At 43.3% G+C, this 12,573-nt stretch overlaps 2 protein-coding genes across 2 annotated transcripts in view; one reads left to right on the forward strand and one right to left on the reverse strand.

The window, feature by feature from the left end:
* The window catches only part of LOC115432728 (zinc finger protein 420-like), a 597,943-nt gene that overhangs the window by 479,583 nt on the left and 105,787 nt on the right, over positions 1-12,573 (forward strand). The gene's annotated exons all lie outside the window — the stretch shown is intronic.
* gbx2 (gastrulation brain homeobox 2) lies at positions 1,505-4,546 on the reverse strand. Its single transcript, XM_030153504.1, has 2 exons — positions 4,041-4,546; positions 1,505-2,562 (listed from the first exon to the last, which is right to left on the reverse strand). Exons 1-2 carry the CDS (start codon positions 4,522-4,524, stop codon positions 2,033-2,035), a joined length of 1,014 nt encoding a protein of 337 aa, XP_030009364.1. The 5' UTR covers positions 4,525-4,546; the 3' UTR covers positions 1,505-2,032.

Here is a 12,573-nt window from a genome sequence, read left to right on the forward strand (position 1 = left end):
AGTTAATGTTAGGTGATAAGTGTGGTTAGCTCACTAGCTAATATTCGCTATGTTTAGCTGCCTGGCTAATATCAGACAAAGCCAGTTTAATTACACAGTGCATTAAAAAAAAAAGCCAAACAAACATCAAATACGTCTGTCGAAGAAAATAGAAATGAAACTGTTCTGCAGAAAATGAGCTTCGTAAAGTATCAACACATGGAGCTAATGCGACGCAGGACTGACGAGAAAATAAAAAGTCACTGAATGACGTAGAATTTATTTGTGATGAGTTTTTATTGTGTTGTTTTTATTCGTCCAATCAGGTACAAGTTCAGCTATGACACTTCTGCACGTGCTCAGTAGGTTTGTTGCTCCTTAAAGGTTTTGAGGTGAAATTCACTGATTTAAAAATGAACATGAATGAAAACACTTTTATATATGAATGTATTGGAATAAATTAAAATACTTAATTTTTTTCTGTCAGCCTTCATCCATAAACCTGTATTGCCCTAATTTTAACTGAACTTTATTTATTTTGACTGAATTAAATGATAAAGTGGGTAAAACAGGCCGCTTTCTTGGGACATTCTGTCATATTTCATGTTGTTTTTGTCATTTTCAACCTGATTTAATTTTTTTTTTATCACTTGGTTTAGATGCTGTGAACAAATAAAACTGTGCTCTGTGTGTGTGTGTGTGTGTGTGTGTGTGTGTGTGTGTGTGTGTGTGTGTGTGTGTGTGTGTGTGTGTGTGTGTTTCACCTGTAAAATAATCTTTATTTCTTGCCTACAAAAAAAGGTGGATTTCGGGCTGAGATCCGGTCCATTGGACCCCGGTCTCCCCTGCGGTGTTTCTGCGCAGGTGTGGTTGGTTTAACTGACGGGTTAAACCAACATTTCCAACTCGATTCAAACTAAAACATGTTTTATTCCACGTTTTAACCTAAAAGAGCAAAAGACGCGACCAGAGGCGGATTTTCCAGGTATTTATCTTGATTTTTCTGTGACTTGTGCTTTTTTTTTTATTTGTAAAATTACCGCAATTTGCATCGAAACAGCTTGTTTTCCTCATTAAAATGTCCCAAATAACCAAGTAAAAAAGGAATTTTTAAACTTTGCCGGATTTTTCCTTCTGTTAAACCTCACATTTAAGCTCCGTGTATTTTTAATAAATAGTTTAATTGTTATTTCGTGTTAAAATCGACCAAAACTTGGATTTAAAGTTGAGTTTTCGGATGGTTTGATGGTAAATCCACTCAGTCTGCAAAGAAAAAGAGGAAGCTGTTCTGGTCTGTTTCAGCTTTTAATGGACACTTGTATATCAGCTTCAGCTCCAGGGAATGTTAGTTACCTTTTGCACATTTTATATAAATAAATTAGCAGCGTCTTTGTCCAAAAAAAAGAAAAAAGAAAGAAAAGAAAAACAAGAAGAAAAAGAAACATGAGACGAAGCGACAGTTCGACCCAGAGTCACAGAGATGAGATGAGGTGTCCACAATCACGTCCGCAGTTTGGTCCCGTGGGTGTGTTTATTTATTTACATGGGGGGGGGGGTTCTTCATCTTCATCCTCCTCATCCTCAGCGCGTCCTCATCCGCGTCTTTCCGCAAAAACTCACCGCAGCTCGTGTTGAATTACAGTGGACGGCAGGTTCGGTTCGGTGGATTTGAAACGTTTCCAAACTGAGTTTAATTAAGTTTGAAGTTTGGAAAAAAAAAAAAAAAAACTAAAATGTCTGAAACTCGTGGGATTTTAATTTTAAATCAAACCGTGATTTTATTTATTGTCAGTGTTGTTGAAAATGTTCCTGAAGCGACAAAAAAAAAAAAAAAATCATAAATATTCATGTAAATACCAGGTTTGATCAGTTCAGTGTCCGGTTCGGGATCAGACCCGGTTCGATGACGGGGTTCTGATCCGGGTTCCGGTTCCGTGTCTTGGAACAAAACCGGGTTCTTTACTTCGGTCAAGTCAAAGAGGTGATTGAAACCCGAAGGAAACGCGTCAGCACGAGCCTCAGTCCGACCCGGTCCGGTCCGGTCCGGTCCGGTCTACGGCCGGGCCTGCTCCATCTGCTGGTGCTGACTCCGGATGGCGAAGCGGCTCACGTGCACCGGGATGGGGACGACTATCTTGGGGTTCCGGGACGGCTCCCCGGACTTGTTGTTGACGTTCCCGGCTTTGACCCGTTTCCACTTCGCGCGCCGGTTCTGGAACCAGATCTTCACCTGCACTTCGCTCAGCTTCAGCGCATGCGCGATCTGGGAGCGCTCGGTCAGGGACAGGTACTTCTTGCAGTGGAACTCCTTCTCCAGCTCCAGCAGCTGTTCGCTGGTGAACGCCGTCCGCCGCCGCCGGTTCTTCCCGCCTCCGCCGCCGCCGGTGCCTCCCCCGCCGGCGGCGGAACCCCCGGAGCCGTGCAGGTGGGGGCCGTCGTCCAGGCCCCCCCCGTCCGCGTCCTCCTTGTGGCACGTGGAGGTCAGGTTGTCGTCGGAGCTGTAGTCCAGGTCACTGTCCATGGAGAAGGACTCATCCTTCCGGCCGCAGTCCTCGTCCTTCGGGTCCTCTTTACCGAGTCTGACTGGAGGGAACAGAACCAGAACCGGCACGTCAGCACCAGAACAACAACCACAACCAGACCAGGACCCAGACCCAGACCAGGACCCAGAGCCTTCACATCAGGATTCATTTGTCAAACCTAAACTCCTCAGACCTGCTTCCTGTTCTTTTAAATGTTTTTCTTTTACAACATTTAATTCGTCGTTTCGTCACTTTTTTTTTGCGTTAAATTACCAGTAAAAAAAAACTCCCCCTTCATCATCATCATCATTTTCTAAAGTTACATTTGTTGTAAATTTCGCGTCATTTCCCAGAACTGTTTCAACCTTTTTCTTCATCTCCTTCTTTAATTTAAAAAAAAAAAAAAAAACCCTCATCACTGACAGTTATCCTTAGAGTTAATTTAGTTTTTATTTTATTTTCTGTAAAAGTTAAATATTGATCAGATTTTTATTTCAAATGATTTTCCTTTCGTTTCCAAAACCTCTCCCGTGTTCAGGCTTCATTAATATTACTTGGTGCCCCCCACCCCCACCCCACCCCAAAAAAATGCATTAATATTTTTTGATAAATTAATTTATTCATTGGCATCGTGTTGTTTTTTGTCATAAATAAATTGGTTTAAATCTGAAAACTCCACACAAATCATGGGCGGAGTTCGCGTGTTTTCAGGTTTTGTGAATTAAAGATTAGTTGTGATGTGAGTGAATTAAAGGAGTGTCGGGGGGGAGTGTGTGTTTGGGGGGGGGGGGTCTCCGTGTCTCGTGTCAATATCCATCATCAGATCAGTGTCCGGATCGCCGCGGAAAGCACGCGCTCTTCAGGGATTTTTTTTTTTATTATTTTCACGCGTAATTACGCACGGAGGCCCCGAGTCTGCGCGCGGAGAGGATCCACTGGAGTGGCGTTGAATCCTTGGTCAAGACCCACTGGACACACGCCCCAGTTCTGGTCCAAAAACCACAACCCGGGCCCGTCCTCCGCGGACGACGCGTGGGTTGATTTTACTGAAAATGTCACGAAAGAGTGTGTTTAAGAGAAACGGAAGTGTTGAACTGAGGATGAATTTCCTTTAAAGAAAATGTCATTCACAGAAAATTAAAGTTTAATCAAATCCATGAGTCCAAACAGTTTTCAGTTATTTATGAAAAGAATTCAACTGAAGGGAGAGAAAAGAAAAGCCACCTGACATAAAAAAAAACAGAAATATTCAAATCAGTTCATTTAACTGTGAAATAAATGACAATAAACGGAACAATTAAAAATGTATAAATTATTTTGATACGAATTTAAAACTGGAAAAATGGGAAAAAACGAAACTTCAATGAATCCTTCAGTTTTTCTCTTTAAACAGAGGAAACATTCACACATTTGTCACATTTCAGTGTCTGATTTGGAAGCTTTGATCATAGTCACATGTGAAATCGGTGCATTTCAGGCCCGTTTAAACCCAGCAGAACCCCCGGTTCTGGCCCGGCTCGTGTGTTGCTCCGGACCTACCTGTGGATGTGTGCACCGGCGTGTCCGTGTCGTGGAACGCCTGCAGAGCCGCGGAACTCTTCCCGTCCTCCGCCTCCAGCCGCAGCTCCGCGTGCAGCGCCTGCGAACCGAACTTCCTGGCGGCGTCCTGGTGCTGCTGGGACGGGGAGAAGCCCCCGGGCAGCGACGCCATGAGCGTGGAGGTGAGCGCCATGCCTCCCGTCAGCCCCTGCGCCAGGCCGGAGCAGAAGCCGCCCTGCAGGCCCGGGATCTGCGGGTGCGCGGGGTGTCCGGCCGGGAGCGCCTGCTGCAGGGCGGGGGGCGGGGGGGGCGGCGGCTGCAGGACCACCGACCGGTACGGCATGAACATCGGGTAGCCGGTGTAGACGAAGTGTCCCGGGCTGGGCTGCGGAGGCCCCCCGATCAGAGAGTCGATGCTGAAGGCGGTGGTGCTTCCGAGTGGCCGCTGCATCACCATGAAGGACGGGCTGAAGGCTGCGCTCATATGACCGGCTGGAGCTGCGGGGACACCGGGATGGAGGCGCTGCGGGCGGCTGCGGGGGCGCGGCAGAGCCCCGGTGGGTGCGTGGCTGTTACCGCCGGGTTCAGAGGGGCGGTAATCCGACTAGAGCCGACCATTCCATCGGGGACGCAGTCCGATCTTCTGATTCCTTCCCAAAAAATTCCAGAACCATCCGAGCCGGAGGTGTCCGGTCCGGTCCGCGTGCGCACTTTGAGCCGTGCGTCCTGCGCGTCTCCACTTCAACTTGACCCGGATCGGAGCCTCCTCCCCCTGCGCGTCCGGAGCGGTTTTGGATTTAAATTGCGCTCCTCTCTGTTTAATTGCGCTGCCTGCTCCGCGCCGGCCCCGCCCCCCTCCCCGCGCACCGGACGCTGATTGGCCGCGGACCCTGTGACGCGCGGCTCGCCTTCGGGCCTCGTGGATGGAAGCCGCGGATCCGCCTGGGACCCACGGGCCGGATGTGGACGTGAGTCAATAACAGGGATCCAGTCACTGAATTTATCTGAAAAATGTGGAAAATTTCACCTGAAAATCAGATGAAACATCAGCTGGTCCTCCTCTGAACCTGTTTAAAAACAGTTTCAGCTTCTCCAGTGGGAAGTTTAGAGGCTTTTCTCAGATATTTATTTATGTATGTATGTATGTATGTATGTATGTATGTATGTATGTATGTATGTATGTATGTATGTATGTATGTATGTATGTATGTATTTATTTATTTATTTATTTATTTATTTATTTATGTATTTATTTCCTGTGAAACATCCCCTGGCAGCAGGTCAGTGTTCATTGTGTGGAGTTGTGTTGATGCGCGTGCTTTTGCTCTCCTGCCGTTACAGGTCTGTGGGCGGGGCTAGTTCCACTGTCATTTGTTGAAGGCATGGTGACAGTCTCCAGGGGGCGTGGTCATGGAGGATGTCAGGTTGGATCAGTGTCGTTTTAAGCCCATGAGTTCATGACAGTAATGATCCTGTGTGTGATGGTGTTGGACTGAACTCTGCTTCATTTAGACTCATTTAGTCCAACTAGTGTTAAAGACCATGAACTCATAGTGTTGTTTACAGAAAACAGAATCAGAAATACTTCATTAATCCCTGGGGGGGGGGGGGGGTTGTGTGTTACAGTTGCTTCAACACAGTTAAAGTACAGAAAGAAAGCAAAGAAAAATAAAAAGAAATAAGTCAACAAACAATACTCTGCAGTTATGTACCAGAGTTTTACAATATCCCTGTTCGAATTCTACTGAAAATACAAATGTGCAAAAATGACACTGGTTCTGGATCGTTTTAACTCTGAGGGTGTTAATGTTATGGGTTCAAATGTGCAGAATGTGGTTTTTTTTCTTGGTGTTTAAACAGAACCCACAGGTTGACAGTATCTGCTGATATCAATTATTTTACATTTATTTATTTATTTATTCTTGTTATTATTATTTTACCGAAATAATTATGTGATTAAGTGGAAAAAAGTAAAAATGTGAAACACACACGTCTGACAATGACAACGTGTCCCTTCATTCCAGAAACAAACACAAAAAGTATAAAAGTAAAAGAGTATAAATAAATATAACAATAACAACAATAGACCCAGACCACCAAGACCAGACTACAAGACCCAGACCACCAAGACCAGACTACAAGACCCAGACCACCAAGACCAGACTACAAGACCCAGACCACCAAGACCAGACTACAAGACCCAGACCACCAAGACCAGACTACAAGACCCAGACCACCAAGACCAGACTACAAGACCCAGACCACCAAGACCAGACTACAAGACCTAGACCACCAAGACCAGACTACAAGACCCAGACCACCAAGACCAGACTACAAGACCCAGACCACCAAGACCAGACTACAAGACCCAGACCACCAAGACCAGACTACAAGACCCAGACCACCAAGACCAGACTACAAGACCCAGACCACCAAGACCAGACTACAAGACCCAGACCACCAAGACCAGACTACAAGACCCAGACCACCAAGACCAGACTACAAGACCTAGACCACCAAGACCAGACTACAAGACCCAGACCACCAAGACCAGACTACAAGACCCAGACCACCAAGACCAGACTACAAGACCCAGACCACCAAGACCAGACTACAAGACCCAGACCACCAAGACCAGACTACAAGACCCAGACCACCAAGACCAGACTACAAGACCCAGACCACCAAGACCAGACTACAAGACCTAGACCACCAAGACCAGACTACAAGACCCAGACCACCAAGACCAGACTACAAGACCCAGACCACCAAGACCAGACTACAAGACCCAGACCACCAAGACCAGACTACAAGACCCAGACCACCAAGACCAGACTACAAGACCCAGACCACCAAGACCAGACTACAAGACCCAGACCACCAAGACCAGACTACAAGACCCAGACCACCAAGACCAGACTACAAGACCTAGACCACCAAGACCAGACTACAAGACCCAGACCACCAAGACCAGACTACAAGACCCAGACCACCAAGACCAGACTACAAGACCCAGACCACCAAGACCAGACTACAAGACCCAGACCACCAAGACCAGACTACAAGACCCAGACCACCAAGACCAGACTACAAGACCCAGACCACCAAGACCAGACTACAAGACCCAGACCACCAAGACCAGACTACAAGACCCAGACCACCAAGACCAGACTACAAGACCTAGACCACCAAGACCAGACTACAAGACCCAGACCACCAAGACCAGACTACAAGACCCAGACCACCAAGACCAGACTACAAGACCCAGACCACCAAGACCAGACTACAAGACCCAGACCACCAAGACCAGACTACAAGACCTAGACCACCAAGACCAGACTACAAGACCCAGACCACCAAGACCAGACTACAAGACCACCAAGACCAGACTACAAGACCAAGACCACCAAGACCAGACTACAAGATCAAAACCATCTAGATCAAGAATGGACTACAATGCCAAGACCAGACCACCTAGACCAGACTAAAAGACTAAGACCACTAGGACCAGACTACAAGATCAAGACCACCTTGACAAAGACCAGACCAAAAGATCAAGTCCACCAAGACTACCTAGACCAAGAACACCAAGACCAGACTTCAAGACCACCTCGACCACCAGGACCAGACTACAAGACCAAGTTCACTTAGACCAAGAATTCCAAGACCAAGACCACCTAGATTAAGACCAGGTCAAGACCAAGACCAGACCACATGAGTAAGACCACCAAGACCAGACTTCATAGTCAAGACCACCAAGACCATACAATGTGGGTTAGACCATCTAGATCAAAAATAGACTACATGGGCAAGACCACCTAGACCAAACCTAAGACCACCTGGACTAAACCTAAGACCAAACCTAAGACCACCTGGACTAAACCTAAGACCAAACCTAAGACCACCTGGACTAAACCTAAGACCAAACCTAAGACCACCTGGACTAAACCTAAGACCAAACCTAAGACCACCTGGACTAAACCTAAGACCAAACCTAAGACCACCTGGACTAAACCTAAGACCAAACCTAAGACCACGACAGTCAACCTTTACCAAACTTCGATTCTGGACCAAAATGAGTCACAAAGTTGTTTTCATTCATTCATTCAACAATAAAATACAGAAAAAATAGAAGTTTATAAAATCTGTGAGAAATGGTGAAGTTTTTCAACCTTAAACACGTGAAAAACATTAAAAAAGAAAAACACAACAAAAGATGAAACAAAAGTCCCTTTAGTGTTTTATCCAACATGATCATTATATACATAATAGGTTAAAATAAATAAATAAATAAATAAATAAATAAATAATATATATATATATATATATATATATATATATATATATATATATATATATATATATATATATATATATGTGTGTGTGTGTGTGTGTGTGTGTGTGTGTGTGTGTGTGTGTATAAAAATATAAAATATTAATCCCATAAATATTTAAAACAACAAAACTAGTTTCTTCTGCTGATTTTCAATGATTTAATCAATATATATTCTATTCGTAAATATATATTTCTATTTTCCCCCTACATTTATATGGAAGAAAAGTAAGAAGATTAGATAAAATATGTTAATGGTGGAAATCATGATCTGCTGTTATTTTTTAATTTCTTAATTTAAAAAAAAAAATAAATTGCATCCATTTTTCAAATTTCTATACAAACTGTAATCCCAGATCAGGTTGATGATTTTCTATGTTTTAATCACATTTAAACTCAATAATTAACATGTTATCCTACTTTTTGCATAAATAATGGCCATTTTGCTGACATTTTTCCTCATTTATATAAACAAAATGTTTTTGTTTTGTTTTTTTTTTAATCTAATTAATCCTGTAAACATGTAAAACAGAAACAGAACTGGTTTCTTTTGCTGATTTTCCGCGTTTTAATAAATGAATAATGAATTAATAAATAATGTCCATTTTTTCCTACTTTTCTGTACATTTATATAGACTGAAAGTAAGAAGACTAGATAAATGTAACATTAATGATTGTAATAATGGTCCGTTGTTATTTCACAGATCAAATTTTGAGTATTTTGGGCTTTTTTTTGGACTAAATCATGGCCATTTTTCCAAATTTCTGTAAACCAAATGTAAAATAATGTTAAATATCAATCCCATAAACATGTGAAACAGATTTTTGATGTTTTAATCCCATTTAAACTGAATAATGAGCCTTTTGGTCTGTTTTTGGACCAAACCATGGTCATTTGTCCTCTTTTTTTTCTGGTTTTCTGTTTTTCTGCCCCTCGTTTCCAACAGGTCAGATTTATTGCCCTGCGCCTCATCTTCACTTCCTGTTTGCGTGATGCGTTCGGGCGTCGTGTCTTTCTTCGGCCGATTACCCTGCGATCCATCTCCTGCGACGCCGCACGGCAGAGCTTTAAATCACAATATTTGCTCCAGCGCCGGCATCAAACCGGCCTTTAATGAATCCTGTAATGACTTCCTCATCAATTAATACAAACCTCGTCGATGCCACCGGCAGCGGCGTCGCAGAGGACGCCGGTGACCTCTGACCCCCGGTGGCGGTCCCCGTGGACCCCGGCCCGCCCTCTGGGCTGAGTCAAGGGCACGCACGGATACCCCGACCCCAACCCCGGCCCCCCCAGTACCCATCCCACCCCCCCTTCAGGGTCACTGGGACACGATCTCATTAAAGGCCTCCTGATCTGCAACTGCAATGCAGACATTAAATAGCAGTATTTTTCAATTAGGGCTGACAAATTCAATCAAAATTCCATAGATTAGGATGAAATGAGGCATGGGTCATTTACAAGGGGATTTAATTGCACGGCCATTAGACAAATAGTACAGCAGTCTCTGTCTCATTATCAATCATGCGGGGGCATCAATAGTAAAAGGTTGTGAGGCGAGGGGGGGGGGGTATCGGTGTAAGTGTCCGTGCACGAGGAGCGTGCACGTTACAGCGGCAGAGCAGCTAATAAATACCCTCTTTTGTACTTATAAATTATCCAGTTTAATTAACAACATGGATTATGATTGGACTATGATTTAATTAAACCTTTCCTGCATGCACGCCGAGCGCCGGGCTCATCCATTATGGGGTGTGGGTGGAGGGGTGGGGGTGGGGGGGTGGGAGGAGGGTGAGGGGGGGGGCAGGGGGTAAAGCTGCACTAAATGAAGCTTCCTCTAATAGGAGCTGCTTACCTGGCGGGACCATCAGTCGCCGCAACAAGCAGCGATAATCGGCGTCCGAATGGCGTTTACGGAGCCCGAGCAATAAAAAAAAAGAGCCAGGACGAAAACGCAGAGTTAAATGTCTGAGAGTTTGCAGATGTGATGTTGTGGAGGTGGAGGATGGAAGGGGGGGGGGGGGTTAATTACAGAATGTGTAGGGGTGTGAATGTGGAGGCGATGGCGGCGGCGCCCCGAGCGTTCGACCCCGCCTCGACACGACTCAACCGGCTCGGCCCGCTCGACCTTTACATCAGCCTCCAAATGCCAGGAAGCGATCGTAGGCTAGGAAACGCCGGGCCTCGCAGCGACAAACGCAAAGGAAATCTAAGAGCAGGACCAACCGACCGGAACGGATACGATAAAAGACAAACGACGCAAGATGACAATACAACAGAACGATAAAACGTACGACAAACGGGACAAAATATGCAATTTAACGAGACAAAAACAGTGTAGAAAGACAAAAAATGATGTACGACAACAAAAACTGTTTAAGACCAAACGTGCAAGACACTGAAAATATCGTAAGACGACTAAACACATGACGAATATCCTAAGAAGACGAAAATGTTGGAAAATGCTGAAAATGTGCAAGACAACGGCAATCACATAAGATGACAAATATTGTAAAATGATAAAAAAAAATATTGTAAGAGGATTTTTTAAAAAAATGCAAGCTGAAAATTGACGTACAAGGAAAACAATTTAAGACAAAAGTAAGATGATGAAAATATCGTAAGACAATGGAAGTCATATAGGATGATGAATATCGGAAAATTACAAATATTTTAAGTCAGTGAAAATCGCATAAGGGCTTGTAAATATCGGAAGGCACCGAAAATCATGTAAGTTGATGAAAATATCATAAGACAACGAAAATCGTGTAGGATCACGAATATCGCAAAATGACAAATATCTTAAGGCAATGACGACTGCATAAGAACATGAAAATATCGGAAGGCACCAAAAATCATGTAAGATGATGAAAATATTGGAAGACAACGGAAATCGCATAGGATGACAATATCGCAAACAACAAATATCTCAAGGCAACGAAAATCGCCTAAGAACATGAAAATATTGTAAGATGTTGAAAGCATCATATTAAGACAATAAAAAATAAAAAATATTAAAACAACGTAAGATGCTAACGACACTTTCAGTCCGTTTTTAATAAATGTCCATTTGTCGGATATTTGAATGTGGCTGTTGTTGGTTTTTCTTCCAGGTTCATGACGTTAACTTCATCAAACTGGATTCGTTGACTGGTGTTTGACGTCCTGTGAGTTCAACCTAGGTTTTTTTGGTATTTTTTATTACTTTTACATATTTTTACACCAAAACCTGCCTCTGAACTGAACTAGACGATGGAAAACCCACAGCGGTTTGACGCTAAAACACCGGACCCGGAGCTCCGATCAATGAGCGATTGGATTTTTGATCATCGGAGCTGAAAGGGATTCGATGAATGCGTCGTCCGTCACTGCTGTCGGTTGGATGGACGACCAACGGACGACCAATGGACATCGAGTTCCTTCAGTGTCCGACATCGACTGAAAAAATCAACCAGAACCATCGAGTCGTTGCTGATGTTCATCCTGTTAAAGTGCATCAAACGGCATCAGGTAAAACTGTCCAAACAGACCATTATGAGCAAAGGATTATGGGTAAAGATCTGAGCTGGTGTTCACCTTCTGTCTTTGGCTATAAATACTGTATATGTAAATGTATGTTCTGGAGTTCTTCCATGATGTGTCGGTACCGGTAGAACCTAGAATACTGACGTGTCGGTACCGGTAGAACCTAGAATACTGCAGTAGAGTGTCAGTATCTGCTTTGAACTGAAGTCTTTGTTTTTCCTTTTACTCCTTAGATTTGAGCACAAATCCCTGTTTTATCATCTTTATATTCACATCATGTAACAATAAGAATAAGACCAAAATAAGATAAACGATGCAATGAAATGAAAATAAAGTAAAAGATACGAGATGATTTTGAAAATGAACAAAATTAGAATGAAAACAAACGACGAAAATGAACAAAATAATCAATGAAAAACAGCAACAAGTAAAATATTTAAGTCAATTAATATTAATAATAAAGGTATCAAGAAAACAAACAAAATTTACCAAAATTATCATGAAAATGAATTGAGGAAAAATGGCAACAAATGAAGTATTCATGACAATGATCAAATTAATGTAGAAAAAGTCTGAAATTATCATGAAAATAAACAAAATTATTATGGAAATGAAGAAAAATTAACAAATTATTATGAAAATGAGCAAAATTGCCTTGAAAATGAACAAATGGA

The sequence above is a fragment of the Sphaeramia orbicularis genome, chromosome 2 (genome assembly GCF_902148855.1).
Source record: "Sphaeramia orbicularis chromosome 2, fSphaOr1.1, whole genome shotgun sequence".
Lineage (NCBI taxonomy): Eukaryota > Metazoa > Chordata > Actinopteri > Kurtiformes > Apogonidae > Sphaeramia > Sphaeramia orbicularis.